At 48.8% G+C, this 17,276-nt stretch overlaps 1 protein-coding gene and 5 non-coding genes across 6 annotated transcripts; 2 read left to right on the top strand and 4 right to left on the bottom strand.

Annotated features, from left to right (window-relative positions):
* Positions 1 to 1,245: 1,245 nt before the first annotated feature.
* TRNAV-AAC (transfer RNA valine (anticodon AAC)) lies at positions 1,246 to 1,319 on the bottom strand. Its single transcript has one exon. It is a non-coding gene; the product is annotated as a tRNA-Val (tRNA).
* A 4,901-nt stretch (positions 1,320 to 6,220) lies between these two features.
* LOC129656062 (non-histone chromosomal protein HMG-14-like) lies at positions 6,221 to 7,157 on the top strand. The gene has a single exon (XM_055586856.1). It carries the CDS (start codon positions 6,277 to 6,279, stop codon positions 6,580 to 6,582), a length of 306 nt encoding a protein of 101 aa, XP_055442831.1. The 5' UTR covers positions 6,221 to 6,276; the 3' UTR covers positions 6,583 to 7,157.
* A 4,704-nt stretch (positions 7,158 to 11,861) lies between these two features.
* On the bottom strand, positions 11,862 to 11,934 carry TRNAV-CAC (transfer RNA valine (anticodon CAC)). The gene has a single exon. It is a non-coding gene; the product is annotated as a tRNA-Val (tRNA).
* A 604-nt stretch (positions 11,935 to 12,538) lies between these two features.
* Positions 12,539 to 12,612, bottom strand: TRNAN-GUU (transfer RNA asparagine (anticodon GUU)). The gene has a single exon. It is a non-coding gene; the product is annotated as a tRNA-Asn (tRNA).
* Positions 12,613 to 13,796: 1,184 nt separating this feature from the next.
* On the top strand, positions 13,797 to 13,868 carry TRNAQ-CUG (transfer RNA glutamine (anticodon CUG)). Its single transcript has one exon. It is a non-coding gene; the product is annotated as a tRNA-Gln (tRNA).
* A 1,502-nt stretch (positions 13,869 to 15,370) lies between these two features.
* TRNAV-UAC (transfer RNA valine (anticodon UAC)) lies at positions 15,371 to 15,443 on the bottom strand. The gene has a single exon. It is a non-coding gene; the product is annotated as a tRNA-Val (tRNA).
* Between the last annotated feature and the right edge of the window lie 1,833 nt (positions 15,444 to 17,276).

Here is a 17,276-nt window from a genome sequence, read left to right as displayed (position 1 = left end):
GCAGTCTCTTTCTCCCTCTGGCTCATTTTCTGTTCTCTCCTGCCCTTGGCCTTCCTCGGATCTATTCGCCCTCTTCACACCTTTCCTTTCCCTTCCTCAAAAGACAGCTAAAGCCTTACATTGTATGGATCACAACAAACTGATCTCTTTCCAGCTGCAGCCACACGCACCCCATCTACTAAACCGATGTGCAGAAGCGCAAATGGTCGGACGAAGGCGGAGCAAACCAGGAGCCATCAGCTTCTTTCTGGGGCCCCTCGGCTCAAGCTCGGGGCTTCTCTTGGGCGCTGAAATCTGCAGCGGCGAGGATGCTCAGGAGACCTTCTGCCCTCGGAACCTCCAGGCTCCCCGACGGGAACGAACAGGCTGAGTGGACTCCATCTCTCAGGTTGTCCGAGGCTCCGAAGTGGAAACGCCGTTCTGCAAAACACAGGTGGCTTCTCCCAGTTCCGTAAGTATGCTTGCTTTCTGTGGGAGTGAGGATGAAACTCTCCTCCCGACTTTGTGGCGCAATCGGTTAGCAGGTTGGTCTTTTAACCGCAAAGCTCCTGGTTTGAGCCCATCCAGGGACGTGTCTCACTCTTTTAGAATGTAAATGATGTATGATTGTTTCTAGTCTATGCATCCTCTCCCATGCTCCACTACTACCCTACTCCTCTGTGTCTTGTACACACACACACACACACACACACACACAAGGACGTAGGTCCAGGTAGTCTGTGATCCTCAGAGAGGATCTCTGGAGGAAAGCAGGTTGACTGGGAATCCTAGAATACATGAAAGAGTAGGCTCATCATCATCACCCTGTAAACGCCTTTTACCAATGAAATTTCCTCCATTGCTTATATACTCTCTATTTAACCTTTTCCATATACTTTTCCAATTAATTTGGTTCTATCCTTTTCCTCCTTTTTCCCTCCATTGTATCATAGAAAAAGCAAGAGAATTCCAGAAAGACATTTATTTCTGCTTCATTGACTCCTCTAAAACCTTTGACTGCGTGGATCACAACAAAATATGGAAAATTCTTCAAGAGATGGGAATAGCAGACCACCTTACCTGCTTCCTGAAAAACCTGTATGCAGGTCAAGGAGAGATGAAACCAGTCAGCCCTAAAGGATATCAACCCTGAATATTCTTTGGGAAGACTGATGGGGAAGCTGAAGCTCCAAGCCTCACTCCAGGCGGCAGACCTCTATTTTCTGTTTAGAATATGAATCTAAAAGTTTGAGGGGGAAAATGGAGTTGTTTCGCCCGGTTTCGAACCGGGGACCTTTCGCGTGTTAGGCGAACGTGATAACCACTACACTACGGAAACCACACGGCCAGTTGTGTCTAGTGACATATCCAAGAATTGCATGTTTGAACACACCTGACCTTCAAATTTTCAAAGGAAGAGCACTCTGGAAACACGGGCAATCCGTCAAGTAAGGATCTGCATTTCCTGAGAGGGCCTGATTTAGGGTTCCTCGCCTCTTCCGGGGCAAGGTTCCTGTGTGCCAGCTTTGCGCCCAAGCACAGAGGTCGCCCCCCCCCGACTCCCCAGTTCTCAGAAGCCTCAGGAGCGGAGGGAGTAAGGTGCGTCTGAGCCCCAGGTGGCCACACGTCCGTCAAGGTGGGCACAGCCCTTCCAGAGGCAGATCCGCGCCTTAGAGTCCCTTTTCATGGCGCCAGCGGGGACCAGGCTCGATGCTTCAAACCACACTCGGGAAACAAAGGACCCGCCGTCCCCTCTACCCCGCCTGACCCGTGCGCTCCTCTCTCGCAGGCCTTTCACAGCAGCGCTTCTCCAGCGCCGCCTGGCACCGGGGGTTCCTCAGGTTCCTGCGTCTGTGGCTGATTCTAGTCCTCTAGTTTCAGTCCAGACTTGCATCACGCTTTCATGTTTAGCAGGAACCGCCACAAAGACTGAGGCTCGGGCCATTTGTTGAATTCCTTTGCCTACCAGGCCCAGCATAAAGCCGCGGAGAAGCCAGGCACGGTCCACGCAGATCTGACCGTCTTCATTTCAAGCTGGAGATTTATCTTGAAGGACTGCTTTGTTTTACATTTTACAATGTCTGAAACGCCTCTTGTTTTTCTTTCATAATTTTGCAGTTCAACAAGTCGTGGAGCGCGAATTTAACAGAGAGGCAAAGGCGGGGTTTTTGTTTTTGTTTTTGTTTTTTTTCTTTCAGAAAGCAGGTGTCTTGAAGGGTTTTCCTATTTACCTCACAGCAGGCAGAGTTTCTTTTCGCTGAAAGGTTTTAATGCAATGGTGTCTGTGTATCTGACTGTCTCTGGTTTCCTTTAGCAGTAGAGCTTCTCACTTTGGGGAATGCATGTGCCCTTTTCTCCAGCAGTGGCTTTCCTCCTTTTCTCAGTGCGGCGTTGCTTTCGCGTCTGAGGTTCAGAGGCTCAGACCCCGAGGAAGGCGCGGGCCGCATGCGCACCGGCTCCCAGGCCGCAGGGCTCCTCCTGGTTCCGCGTGGACTCCGAGTGCGGTCGAGAGTGCGACCGCGCGACAGCACCCTCAATCGCGCTAGAGGCCTGAGTTGCCAAAGAGGCGGATTTGAAAATAGCTTTACATCAGGGCGTTTCTTGAGATTTCGCCTTGCTTTCCTCCCCTGCAGGTCCTAGATTTCACCTCCCACGTCCAGACAGAGGAGCGGATTCATCGTTTTCTGTCGCGTCCGGCATACTGACGTCCCACTGGGACGGGACGAGGGTGAGGTGGTCCTCTCCCCGTCAGGGTGGACGCATAGCGGACGCCCGAGGGACCACAGACACACGGCTCCCTGCAGCAGAAATGGTAGGCCCAGGGCTTCAGAGCCGGCGGGTGGAGCGCGCCAAGAGGACGGATCCATCTCCTGCCCCCGAAGATGTGACAAAGCACAACGACGGCCGCCCAACCCCTGGATCAGAGGCTCAGCCTCATCCAGGAACTGGACAAGGGAGGCTCCGCAGGTCGTGAGGGAAGACCTGGAATCCAGGTGTGGTGAGAGGTCAAGCTCTCTTTCTGAACCTGTTTCCTTGTGAAGCAGGGGCTACTTGGTTCTCAGCTGGTGATGGGCGGGTCCATCTACTCCCTGATCTTGACCTGATTTCGGGGCCTCCCCTGATAGCGGCTCCACCACCGGCTGCTTTTCCTCCTGGATCAGCTCAATCCGCAGAGCCTGACCCTCTTCATCATTGTGTCTTCGGCTGTAGAGTTGAATTCGTTCCCTTTTGTTCTCTGACTCAAATCAGATTGTCCCGCAGGTGTGCTGGGGTGAGGGAAAGCGAAGTGTCTTCACAAGGGATGAACTTCTTGGTTTTCAGAGAGATAATGGGTGTCACAGGTAGAGACGATGTAGGGCCCAGATGAAAAGGTGAGGGGATATCAGGAGGTAAAAGTATCCTGCAGTCAGCTTTGTCCTGTGCCCTCTTGGATTCACAGACTGTGGCTTGTTCTACAAGGTGACTCAGAGCAGAGAAAGATGGGCTGGTTGTAGGCCCTATGGAGATTTCTGGTGGTAAGGAACTGTTCCCCAATTTCTTCAGTTCAGTAGGGATCCAAGGATGGCAACATGCCAGGCTTCCCTGTCTATCACCAAACCCTGGAGTTTGTTCAAATGCATGTGCATTGAGTCGGTGATGCCATCCAACCATCTCATCCTCAGCCACCCACTTCTCCTCTTGCCTTCAATCTTTCCCAGCAACAGGGACTTTGATACTGAGTCAGCTCTTCCCATCAGGTGTCCAAAATATTGGAGCTTCAACTTCAGCATCAGTCCTTCTGATGAATATTCAGGACTGATTTCCTTTAGGATGGACTGATTGGATGTCCTTGCAGTCCAAGTGGCTCTCGAGGGGCTTCTCCAGCAGCAGTTTAAAAGCATCAATTCTTTGGTACTCAGTTTCCTTTATAGTCCAACTCTCACATCCATACATGACTACTGGAGGAACCATAGCTTTGATTAGACGGAATTGTGTTGGCACAGTAATATCTCTGCTTTTTAATATGCTGTCTAGGTTGGTCATAGCTTTTCTTCCAAGGAGCAAGTGTCTTTTAATTTCATGGCTGTGGTCCCCATCTACAGTGATTTTGGAGCCCAAGAAAATAAAGTCTCTCACTGTTTCCATAGTTTCCCCATCTATTTGCCATATCGTGATGGGATCAGATGCCATGATCTTAGTTTTTTGAATGTTGACTATTAAGCCAGCTTTTTCACTCTCCTCTTTCACTTTCATCAAGAGGCTCTTTACTTCCTCTTTGCTTTCTGCCATAAACGTGGTGTCATCTGCATATCTGAGGTTATTGATATTTCTTGCAGAAATATTGATTCCAGCTTGTGCTTCACCCAGGCTGGCATTTCACGTGATGTACGTTGCATAGAAGTTAAATAAGCAGGGTGACAACACGCAGTCTTGACATACTCCTTTCCTAATTTGGAACCAGTCCATTGTTTCATGTCTAACTGTTGCTTCTTGACCTGCATACAGATTTCTCAGGAGGCAGGTAGGGTGGTCTGGTGTTCCCATCTCTTGAAGAATTTTCCACAGTTTGTTGTGATCCACACAGTCAACATCTTTGGCATAGTCAATAAAGCAGAAGTAGATGTTTTTCTGGAGCTCTCTTCCTTTTAATATGAACCAACGGATGTCGGCAATTTGATCTCTGGTTCCTCTGCCTTTTCAGAATCCAGCTTGCACATCTGGATGTTCTCAGTTTACATACTGTGAAAGCCTCACAGTGAGAATTTTGACCATTACTTTGCTAACATGTGAGATGACAACAATTGTGTAGCAGTTTGAACATTCTTGGGCATTGCCTTTCTTTGGGACTGGAATGAAAACTGACCTTTTCCAGTCCTGTGGCTGCTGCTGAGTTTTCTAAGTTTACGGGCATATTGAGTGCAGCATTTTAACAACCAGGCCCCCCTGTCCATCACAAGAGTTTTTTGAATGTTCTTCCCAATGGCCCATGAGTTATAAGTAGTCCAGTCTGTGTGGGAGATCGCTTACATACAATTACTTGTCCTGTGTGAGCACCAGGTTGTGTTCCATGATCGTTTTAAAACGTTCTTTCCTTGGCCTCAGGCACTTTCTTCATAAGGATATCCCGATCATTTCTCTGCTGAGTACTTGAGGGAGCCCCTTTCATATCCCGGCATTCTCTCTCTCTCCCACTCTCTCTCATCACGGGACCTTTCTTCATGTTTCTTTTTTTATTATTAACTGTTATTTGAGTATATCTGTTTTCCAGTGTGTTAATTATGATGTTGTGTTAATAGCACAGTGAATTGGCTATACATATATTCCCTCTCTTTTGGATTTCCTTCTCATTTAGGTAACACAGAGTATCCAGTAATTCCCTATGCCATACAATAGGTTCTCATTTGTTATTTATTGTACCAGTTCAGCTCAGTTCAGTCACTCAGTTGTGTCTGAGTCTTTGGGACCCCATGAACTGTAGCACGCCAGGGCTCCCTGTCCATCACCAACTCCCAGAGTCCACCCAAACCTATGTACATTGAGTTGGTGATGCCATCCAACCATCTCATCCTCTGTTGTCCCCTTCTCCTCCTGCCCTCAATCTTTCCCAGCATCAGGGTCTTTTCAAATGAGTCAGCTCTTTGCATCAGGTGGCCAAAGTATTGGAGTTTCAGTTTCAACATCAGTTCTAATGAACACCCAGGACCGATGTCCTTTAGGATGGACTGGTTGTATCTCCTTGCAATCCAGGGGACTCTGGAGAGTCTTCTAAACACCACAGTTCAAAAGCATCAATTCTTCAGTGCTCAGCTTTCTTTTTAGTCCAAATCTCACATGCATACATGACCACTGGAAAAACCATAGCCTTGACTAGATGGACCTTTGTTGGCAAAGTAATATCTCTGCTTTTTAATATGCTGTCTAGGTTGGTCATAACTTTCCTTCCAAGGAGTAAGCGTCTTTTAAATTCATGCCTGCAGTCACCATCTGCAGTGATTTTGGAGCCCAGAAAAATAAAGTCTGCCATGGTTTCCACTGTTTGCCCATCCACTATTTGCCATGAAGTAATGGGACCGGATGCCCTGATATTAGTTTTCTGAATATTGAGCTTTAAGGCAACGTTTTCACTCTCTTCGTTCACTTTCAACAAGAAGCTCTTTAGTTCTTCTTCACTTTCTGCCATAAGTGTGGTGTCATACATAGCATCAATAGTGTATATAGGGCGGGAGGAGTGGCAGCGGTCAGGCTACTCAGCTTCGCGAAGGCTCTCGGCGCGCCGCGGCCCTCAGGCACCGGGCTCTCGCCTGCCCCGTCGCCACAATGCCCAAGAGGAAGGTCAGCTCCGCCGAGGGGGCGTTGAAGGAGGAGCCCAAGAGGAGGTCGGCGAGGTTGTCAGCTAAACCGGCTCCTGTAAAAGTGGAAACGAAGCCAAAAAAGGCGGCGGGAAAGGATAAATCTTCAGACAAAAAAGTGCAAACAAAGGGGAAAAGAGGAGCAAAGGGAAAACAGGCGGAAATGGCCAACCAGGAGACTAAAGAAGACTTACCTGCAGAAAATGGAGAGACTAAAAACGAGGAGAACCCAGCCTCTGATGAAGCAGAAGAGAAAGAAGCCAAGGCTGATTAATAACCACACACCGAGTCCTGTCAGTGGTCCCTGTTTCCCTTCTTGTACAATCCAGAGGAGTATTTTTATCAACTATTTTGTAAATGCAAGTTTTTTAGTAGCTCTAGAAACATTTTTAAAGAGGAGGGAATCCCACCTCATCCCATTTTTTAAGTGTAAATGCTTTTTTTAAGAGGTGAAATCATTTGCTGGTTGTTTATTTTTTGGTACAACCAGAAAATAGTGGGATATTGGATACGGGAGGCTTTGATTGTCTTGGGTGTCAGCTTAACATTCCGTAGATGGGGGGTAGCTTTTATATCCTGTAACACAAAAGCATACTAAATGACAGTTGGAGTCAGTTGTGCATTTAATGTCTTGAACACTTTAAATTACTTCTCTTCCCATATTGTTTTGGTAGAATTATTTCCTACAGCAAACCACTTTTTGATCTTGGCTCTCCTGGTCAGAATTTTGTGCACTATACTATAACATCTTTGGTCGTGGTAGTCCAGTTTTCCTAGTAACTTGGTTAATGTGCTGTGAACGATTGACAGTTTGGGTATGTAGTGTATATGATATTAAATTGTGAATCAGTGGGACTTATGATGTAACAACATATCAATATTTGAAGATATTGGTACTTGATATCCTGTTAAGGAAAGTTTGCACCAAATTTTAAGCTGGCAAGTCACTGGAATAACTGTTAAGAATCATAACTACATGATATTTTAGATTTCTGGTACATATGTGAAGAATTGTGTACAAATGGAAATGTCTGTGTAGTGATCCTCAAAACAACCAATAAAATCTCAGTTATAAAAGAAAAAAAAATAGTGTATATAGGTAAACCCCAATTTCCCAATTCCCCCAGCACCCCTTTCAGCCTTGATAGCCGTACTTTTGCTCTACATCTGCTTTGAAATAAGAATCACTGGATCTTTGTCCTATGAACTCTAGCTGCCTTGCTGTCCACCAATACTACCTGACATCCTCCTCTTGGTGCCCAGCCTGGGAACTCACTGAAAGCAGGAAGCTGGGCCCAGGCAAGACTCACCTTGTTTGTTTGTCACCTCTCAGGGCTTGCTCTCCTTTGCTGCCTGATGTCCAGTGTCTTAGAAATTAATATTTCATGCTTTTTGTCTTTTTGTTCTTTGGGAGTGGGACAAAGAGGGAGAGTGAGCTTTAGGAAGGAGGGTTAATCTGATTTCTGTCACTGCATCTTTGCTAGAAACTGAAGGCATCTCTTTATGTTTTTAATTTTCCCTAAATAGATGTGCTAATTTATATTCCAATGTATTTTGCCGACTCAAGGAAAGAGTCTTTTTCTTCATGGTCTTGCCATCACAAGAAATTGTCAATACACCTGTCTGTTACTCTAACAAAGGAATTTGTGCCCTACTGGCTCAACTTAGCGGGAGGTACAATGAAAAGACAATGTGTACATTTCCAGAGACTGCACATATTCAGCAACCAAACTTCCAAGCTGATTGGAAAGTATTCTAAGAATTGTAACTGTTTTCAGTGGTGACCAAGTCATTGAGTCCAGACAAGACCAGCCAGAATGACTCTGGAGAGCCTCTTGCAGAGCAGCTTATGGATTACAGGAGTTAAAAACAAAAACAAAAACAAAAACGAATGGTCCCAGACATTTATCCTCTTCCCTTCATGAGTTGTATTTTGACTTTGGTTGGATGCACACAATCTAATGAGGGGTCTCCCTCCGGTATGTGGGTGCATTTGCAAGCCTGAGACTGTCTCTGTATGATATCTGGACAGTACGTGGCTACATCTGCAAAAATTATCTCATTTGAGACACATTGTTGCAAGCTACAGAATCCTGCACCGATAATACATCTTGTGCAAACCTGGATCCTTAGAGTTCCTGGTTCACCTTCCACTGATTCCTCAGTTGAAGTTCATGAGGAAAGAAGAGCTCTTCAGATTTTCCGTACTCAGTCGAGGATGTCTCTAGGTTCTAGGACATTTGTCTCTGCCCTTCTCTCTCCCTCTTGGAGTTTGTGTCCTTCTGTCCCTTATACTCTAGGCCTGTGTGGATCTTACCCACATTCTGTCCTCTTCATCAGTTTTCCAAAACTGTGTATTAGGAGTCCTTGAGTCAGCAAGCACTTACTAGGTGCTCACCAGGTACCAGGCCCTTCTCCTGGAAAACTGCTGTATCAGGAGCAAAGTCAAGGTCCCACTCCTAGGTGCATTGACACCAGGAGGCATCAAAAATAAGAATCTCACTCACACACACACAGACAAATAAGAATCACAGCAGGAGAGCAGCCTGTCATGTTCTTCTCAGGTTCACCTGCCTGCCAGCATCTAAGGACACCGCAGTGACTAAAAAAAGAGTTACCTAGCACATGGGGAAATGGGTGACTTGAGATCTAGAAGGCAGGTAACTAAGAATCAGGAATTTTTGTTTTTGTTTTTAATAAAGGAGTACATCAGGTCAGCAACATGTCCTTACTTAACCTAGAGAGTTCATGTGTTGTGCTCTTCTTCAAGTGACGTTATGGCTACATTCAGGAACATCTCCTAAAAGTACCCACACATTCTTCTAAGGTGTTAAGCTAGAGCTCTTCTGTATATAACCTATAAAAAAGTGGGCATTATTATTTCTACTTCAATTAGAAATTTTCCAGGTAAAGATTATACATTAATTCAACCAATTTGGTATCAAAGAACTTAAAGATAGATCTTAAAATTGCAATTTGAGCTGAGTCGTGTCTGATAAATGCTGCTTAGAATCACATATTCGATGATATCTAAAAACATTGACCCCAAATTGAAAGGGGAATAATTAAGTCATTATGATTTCTTAAATCAAAAGACTTAATCCTGATTTAAAAGATATTATATGGTATATTTAATTTACTGGAGCACATAATTTTAAATTTTATAAATAATAATAAGTCTGAAAGTAACCATGAGGTAGTTTTTAGATCAAAATTATAAAAATAGTGTGGTGCATACCGAAAGTCATCTCTGGGAGCATGACAGGACAAACATCTTCTATGTAATTACACATGAATTATTAGAATTTTCAAGAGTGTAAAAGTATTCGAGATTCATCCTTATAGTCAAGTTGAATTTTATTCTTGTTTGTAGCATGGAGAGCACTAATTTATCTAAAGCTAAACCTTTTTATATTCCTGAGTTACATTTCAGCAAAACAAAGTTAAAGGGATAAAAAAAAGGAAAAGACCCACATGGTTGCTCTTCACTGAGATAGAAAAGGTGGTTCAGAACTCCGCTTGGAGAGAGGCAGAATGACATATGTGTGGGAAAGCAGGGTGCCTCTGTGCTTGAATTCAGACTGGACCAGGGACTGGGTCAAGGCCAGAACACAAGACTAAGCCTTATTGTCATAGGCCAGCCACCCAACCGACAGCACCCACACAGCAGTTCTGGGAAGCTTCTGAGAATATTCCACTCTTCCTCTTTGCAGCATTTCCCATCTGGTTCTCTCATCTTCCAACCACAGGGAAGGATTCTTCACCTCTGTGTCCTGAAAGAACACTTTATGCTCCCTGCAGGGCGCGGAAAGCCAGGCAAGAGCCAAGGGGGCAGCTGTACTGCCTCGATGGGTTTCTAGCAAAGGAGCGTGGAAATCCCAAGGACAGAGGAGCCTGGTGGGCTACAGTCCAAGGGGTCGAAAAGAGTTTTGGACAAGACTGGGCCAGTGAGCACGAGCAGCAGGCGGTTCCAACACTCAGATCCAAAGTACACCTGAGTGCCCGCCAAAGCAACCCGCAGGAGGCCAGAGAGCAGAGGGCAGCCGGTGCAGCCGAGAGCGGAGGATGAAAGCCTAGACTGTCCTATAAGCACAGGGCATGAGTGGCCTGCACATGAGAAAGACCTGAATAAAACTCCATCTAGGCTATCCCTGCAAATATGCTCTCTATAGCAGCATTGGTGGTTCAGTGGTAGAATTCTCACCTCCCACGCGGGAGACCTGGGTTCGATCCCGGCCAATGCATTGTTGTTGTGTTTGTTTTGAGCTTCGCTGGCCCATGGACAGAGGAATGCTACAGTCCAAGGGATGGCCAAAAGTCCAAAAGGACTGAGCGACTAACACACATACACCTTCTCTACATCCTAAAGAGAAGGGATTCCAGGTTCCTGAAGGGCCAAGAGGGCCCTCTTCCGGACGGTACAGCTGTTCCCTGGCCTTGGAAGACAGGTCCCACAGAAGTTAACTTTGAGAGGGACGCCAAAGGAAAGGAACAATCCCGAGACATGGGCACCTTACTATCAAGTGATGTCATGACTTATATAAAGAAAGAGTGTGATGTTAACTCGGCACTTAGGTACAGAATATAGGATGTTCGTATTCTTGCAAACTTTGGTATCTTACAAAAGCTTTTGGTTTGGGATTTTAATGAATTTTTGGAACTGAAGCCTCACATTCTCTTTGAGTGAAAAGTCTGTTAAGTAAGACTCTGGGTTTACCATGCCAGGAGAAGAGTGGAGGCCAGAGCTGGCCAGCCCGGGCTGTTTACGGCATCTCAGCTCCAACAGCCAGCCTGAGGTCCAGGACCTTGAAGCCGGGACTCAGTGGCATTTAGAAACTCTGTGCAGAAATGTTCTGCACTGGACCTTTAAGCAAAATACAGTTCCCATCTGGGCAGGAAGAGAGAGACTTGTGTGAGCAGGAAGAGAGAAACTTGTGTGAGTGCAGACCCTGAAAGAAAGTTTTCCCTGACCGTGAATCGAACCCGGGACGCGGCGGTGAGAGCGCCGAATCCTAGCCACTAGATCACCATGGAGCTGTAGACAAATGGCTTATTTAGCTTCTCCAGGTGAAAGGTCGGTGGAAGATGACCCTTCAGAAACTCAGAAAGCAGGAAAGGCAATGTCGCCGCGGCCCAGGGCTGTGTGCAGCTGTGCAGGGCTCCCAGCCGTGCCCCCGCTGCTCATCGCCCTTCACGTCTCCTTTCCTGGGCGTCGCTTTTGCTCTGGGGCAAGGACACAAAGTAGCGGACTGGGTCCCTCCTGGTCTAGCTGTAGCGCTGCGTGCTGCCGAGCCCAGGTCTTGCTCTCCTTGAGAACCTCGGTTTTCTTTGTCGTCAGGCTCGGTGATGAGTGGCGGGTGATGAGCGGTTCCGTCCACCTCCAGATCTCTGACGCTGCTCCGGGGCCTCTGCTAGCGCTGAATAAAGAGACTTCCAGGTGGTCACCAAGTCTTCCTCCAGCTGCGTCCGCTGCCTCACCCCGTGCTTTTCCCGCCTGTTGGTTTTTCCAATGAGAAGACACATCTCAGGGGGACAAAAAGAAAGAGAAAAACCTGTTTCCGCCCGGTATCGAACCGGGGACTTTTCGCGTGTGAGGCGAACGTGATAACCACTACACTACGGAAACGGTATAAACTATTCTCCTGAACAATGTGTCCATGAAATCCCGAGGTCCCGCCACCACTAAGCACACCACCAACTCTTAACACTCAAAGAGGAACCTTGAAGCTCCAAGCTCTCTCAGGCACGGAGACGGCGGCTCCCGAGGGCCCTGCTTTAGGGTTCCTCCTCTCCCCTGAAGTGAGGACCCCTGGGCCCCCACAGGTTGCCTTCGGGGCCCCGCACCCAACGCAGAATCCTCAGATCCTCAGCTGCGCACCCTGAGTTCAGGGGTCGCCCCCGCCGTCTCCGCAGCTCCCGGAAGCCGCAGGAGGCGGGGACGGTGGGTGCGCCCGAGGCCCAGGTGACCCCCGAAACCCAGCGGTGTGGAAGCCGCCCCTCCCGGGCTGCGGACCCGCGCCTCGGTGGTCCTGTTCTCGGCGCCGGCGATCAGCGCTCGGGGCTCTCAGGAATGACCGACGCTTCCGATCCACCCCGGACGCGCCCTCCCCGCTGTTCCTTTGCACCTGACTCCTGTTGTGTTTCTCTGAAAGTCCGTTGGGCGCATCACTTCTCCGGTGTCCTCCTGGCAAAAGGGAGTTCTCTTCGGTGGTCCCTAAAATGTCACCCCACGTCCCTGGGTGGGCTCGAACCACCAACCTTTCGGTTAACAGCCGAACGCGCTAACCGATTGCGCCACAGAGACAGCGGTACTGGGTTCTTTTGGACACTCTCTGGAGTAGACACTCATTCCCGGGGTGAGCGCTCTGTCCCCCAGAGAAACGGTGCCTTTTCCCTGCCCCTACCTGCCACAGATGCCAGCGCCCCCACTGAAACCGCCATCCAGGCCTCGAAGCTTCAGGCTTGAACCGAAATAGATCCAAGCACAGCTGAACACCGGGGTGCTCCCACGGTGGCTCTTCCCGTTTCCTCGCCTACACCCAACGAATGAGAGTTTGCCCACCCTGGCAAAGGCCTCCGGGGCTGTGCTTCGGTTTCCTGTGTCCACCAGGCGGTTTCCACCAGAGTGGGCTTCCCTGGGGGCTCAGACGGTAAGAATCCGTCTACAATGCAGGGCACCCTGATTCAGTCTTTGATTTTGGAAGATCCCCTGGAGAAGGGAATGGCCACCCACTCCAGTATTCTTAGCTGGAGAATCTTTGGACAGTGGAGCCTGGGAGGCTACAGTCCCTAGGGACACAAAGAGTTGAACACGACTGAGCGACATTGGCTTCAGTTTAAGTGAGTATAGCTCGTTTGTCTGAGTGTTTTCTTTAAATGGTTATTTGTACTCACATTGTAAATTTAACAATATACACTTGTTGTGAGAATAACTTATCCCTCTCCAAATCAGAAATATATGAAGAATAAAAGAAGAGTTCTCCTGCCTCCATTCCCACTCCACCGCTGACACACTTTATATGTTACAGGTAAGAGGTGGTGGCCCTTTGGAGTGTGATCAGCGCTGTGAGAAAACTAAGGGACCCAGGAAACCCTGCCTCTTGCCCTGACGACCGTCTGCCCTCTCTGGGCTATGGGAAAAGGGAAAGAAAAGGAAAATAACACTCTTATTTGCAGAAATTTTACCTCCGAATGGGACACTCTGGTAACCTAAACGGAATATGCGGTTGGTGATAGAGACCTAGGGGGTCCTCCCCGGCACAAAACCCAAAGTGGATTTCACTTCATTTTCTGAGGTGAGAGTAAGCTGAGTCGATCAAAGGAGAGGAGCGGAGAGAAAGCGAGAGGGTTGAGCACCTAGGGGAGTCAACCGTATTGGAGTCTTCTCAGGGCCCTAGAAGAACTGCCCTGAGGTTATGGGTGGGACGTATGGAGGCTAAAGAAGCGGATACCGTTGTCTGGCGGTGGAGGCGAGGCGGCTCTCGAGGGGGTTCCATGGTGTAATGGTGAGCACTCTGGACTCTGAATCCAGCGATCCAAGTTCAAATCTCGGTGGGACCTTTCTGCCTAGTTAGAAGAAGAACACTTTTTACTCCCCTAATAGGACCCGCCTGAGGTCTCCCGCGACCCTCAGCGGCCTGGTTGACAAGGACACGGCGGACAGGTGCGGGACCGACCCGGGGCATCCTCGCTGGACCCGGGCGGCTCTGCCCATCTCTGCCCTCCAAGCCCCGGCCAGGGGCGCAGCGGCCCAGCCAGTGCCTCCCCCTCGTCGGGTGCCCTGGGTCTCTGGAGTAAAAGGCAGATGCTGAGCCCACGGAGTCCTGCCTTGCGAGGAGGCTTCGCACTGCCCGTTTTGTAACTGCAGGGTGTCCCTGTGAGTAAATGGTTGCCGGTATGAGTTGCCATGTCAGATATTCACATATTACATGGTACCTAAAAACATTTACCCCCATGTTGAAAGGGGAATATAGGTAACTATCATTTCTATAATTATAGGACTTAATCTTCGTTGAAAAAAATTATATGGTATATTTAATTTTCTGTGGCACATAATTTTGAATTATGTAAATGGAAATAATTTTTGGAATTAGAGTTTGCTTAAGGGAATCAAAGCAATACAGGAAATTTAGGCAGTTCACTTTCATTCGGATTTTGAATAGAAAATAAATATAAGACTTCTACAACCTACAATAGTATGGTACCAATATTTTACACATTTTTAGAAAATCTGAAAGTCAACATGAAGTAGGTTTTAGACTAAAATTATTAAAGCTGGGTAAGGCGTACCAGGAGTCATCTCTGAGAGTATGACAGGACATTTTCTATGCAATTATATATCAATTATTAGAATTATCTAGAGTGTTAAAAGTATTCAAAATTCATCCTTATTATCAATTTGAAATTTTTTCTTGTACGTAGCATGGAGAGTACTAATTTATCTAAAGCTAAATGTTTTTTATATTCCTGTGTTACATTTCAGCAAATCAGAAAGTTCAAGGGGAAAAAAATACCCAACCCACATGGGTTCTATTCCCTGAGATAGAAAAGGTGGTTCACTACCCCACTTTGGAGAGAGGGAGAGTGGAATATGTGTGTTAAGCTGGATGCCTCTGTGCTTGAATTCGGACTGGACCTGGGACTGGGTCAAGGCCAGAACAACACAAGACTAGGCATTATTATCCTGGGGCTTAGACCCACCTGACAGCACCCACTCAACAGTCCTGGAAAGCTCTTGAGGATACGCCCCCTCCCTTGGACGCGTTTCCCATCTGGTTCTCTATTCCACCAGCCACAGAGAAGGACTTCTCACCTCTGTGTCCTGACAGAACACTCTGTGGTCCCTGCAGGACACAGGGAGGCAGGCAAGAGTGAAGGGGGAAGCTGCCCTGACCCGATGGGTTTCCAGCAAAGTAGCGGGAAAATCCCATAGAGAGAGGAGCCTGACTGGCTACAGTTCATGGGGTTGAAAAGAGTAGGACATAACTGAGCCAGTGCGGGTCAGGACGAGGTGGTTCCACCAATCAGAAATCTCCGCGATGGGGTGGTGGAGGAGAGCAACCTGTTTCCGCCCGGTTTCGAACCGGGGACCTTTCGCGTGTAAGGCGAACGTGATAACCACTACACTACGGAAACGGGACACCCTCCAATACTTAACACTGTATTCATGAAATCCCCAATGCTGCCACCAGCATCTAGACCACCTAATTTTAACACTCAAACAGGAACCTTGAAGCCCCAAGCTCGCTCAAACGCGGAGAAGCCAGTTCCCGAGAGACCTGCTTTAGAGTTCCTCATCTCCCCTCAAGTGAGGACCCTGGGGCCCCCACAGGCTGCATTCGGGGTCCCGCACCCAACGCAGAGGCCTCAGACCCTTAGCTCTGCACCCGAGCTCAGGGGTGGCCCCAGCCGATTGCCGAACTCCCGGAAGCCCCAGGAGGCGGGGACGGTGGGTGTGTCGGAGGCCAGGAAACTCCGCGGCCCAGCTGTGTGGACGCCGCCCCTCCCACGTTGTGGGCCCGCGCCGCGGTGGCCCTTTTCACAGCGCCGGCGGTCAGTACTCTGGGCTTTCGGGAATGATCGACGCTTCCAATCCCCTGGGACCCGCCCTCTCCGCTGCTCTTTTGTGCCTGACTCCTGTGCTCTTGCATGCCAGCTCGCCACTGCACTTTCTGGTGTTCTCCTGGCCAAAGGGAGTCTCTTTGGCGGTCTCTAAAATGCCACCCCACCGTCCCTGGGTGGGCTCGAACCACAAACCTTTAGGGTTAACAGCCGACGCTGCAGAGAAGGCAGTACCGGCTTTTCCTGGAGTCTCTGGAGTTGACACTTCTTCCTAGGGTAAGACCCCTGCCCCCAGGGAAACGGTGCCATTTCTGTGCCCTCTACCGACCACAGATGCCAGAACCCCCAGAGATACCAGGAGCCAGGGCTCCAATACTGTGGGCCTGAACGGAAATAGATCCAAGGACAGCCGAACACCCCGGGGGGTAGGGGGGTGGGAGGGGGGGTGGGGGCGGGGCTCCCATGATGGTTCTTCCCACGTCCTCGCCTGCACCCAACGAATGAGAGTTTGCCCACCCTGGCGTAGGCCTCCGGGGCTGTGTTAGGTTTCCTGTGTCCACCAGGCGATTTCCACCAGAATGGGCTTCCCTGGGGCTCAGACGGTAAGAATCCGCCTGCAATGCAGGACACCCGGGTTCAATCCCTGGTTTGGGACTATCCCCTGGAGGAGGGCGTGCAACCCACGCCAGTATTCTTGCCTAGAGAATCCCATTGGACAAAGAGCCTGGCGGGCCAAGTCCATGGGGTGGCAAAGAGTTGGACAGGACTTAGCGACTAAGCACAGAGGTCGCGGGGATGGTCGTTCTGTGTCCTCACGCCGGCGACAGAGTCGGGCACTCACTGCGATGCTCTAAGACTTGGATGAATACATCGTCATCTTTAGCCCTTCGTCCCATGAAGACCGTTGAGAAGGGAAATACAGAAAAGTTTTCAAAGTGAACGGTTCTTTTTTAAAAGACTTTATCCCAGTTTTTGGAATCCGCAGCATCCAGTGGGGTGGGCAATGGAAAGGCCCCCGCGGAACAGCCCCAGCAGGTTGGAGCTCCTGCATCGCAGTCTGGGTAGGCTGCCTTCTGTGAGGTCCGCCTGGCCGCGGGAAAGGGTGAAAACCAAGCTGGGAAGGCTGGTTTGGGAGGAAGGCATGGAGACCTCCCAGGAGGCTTGGGCAGGAATCCTTAGAGCTGAACATTGCTCCACTCCAGGTAGCAGAGTGGGGAAGGAGGGACAGGGCTGGTGCAGGCAAGAATCAAGGAGGCCTAAGGAGAGGGGAGGAAGGAGAGAATAAAAGTGTTTGTGCTTCTACCTTTCCCCCCTCCCTCCACTTGCCTTCTCTCCTCTTCGTGGTCTTCTTCCCATCCCTACAACTGAGAAATCTTGATACACCCACTTCTGAGAAGAGAGATCCAA

The sequence above is a fragment of the Bubalus kerabau genome, chromosome 6 (genome assembly GCF_029407905.1).
Source record: "Bubalus kerabau isolate K-KA32 ecotype Philippines breed swamp buffalo chromosome 6, PCC_UOA_SB_1v2, whole genome shotgun sequence".
Classification (NCBI taxonomy): Eukaryota; Metazoa; Chordata; class Mammalia; order Artiodactyla; family Bovidae; genus Bubalus; species Bubalus kerabau.
The sequence above is the reverse complement of the archived record's forward strand: the minus strand, read 5'-3'. Positions and strand labels throughout refer to the sequence as shown.

Bases quoted from the DNA above. Each gene is read 5' to 3' on its own strand.
- LOC129656062 (XM_055586856.1), top strand. From the start codon at position 6,277: ATGCCCAAGAGGAAGGTCAGCTCCGCCGAGGGGGCGTTGAAGGAGGAG.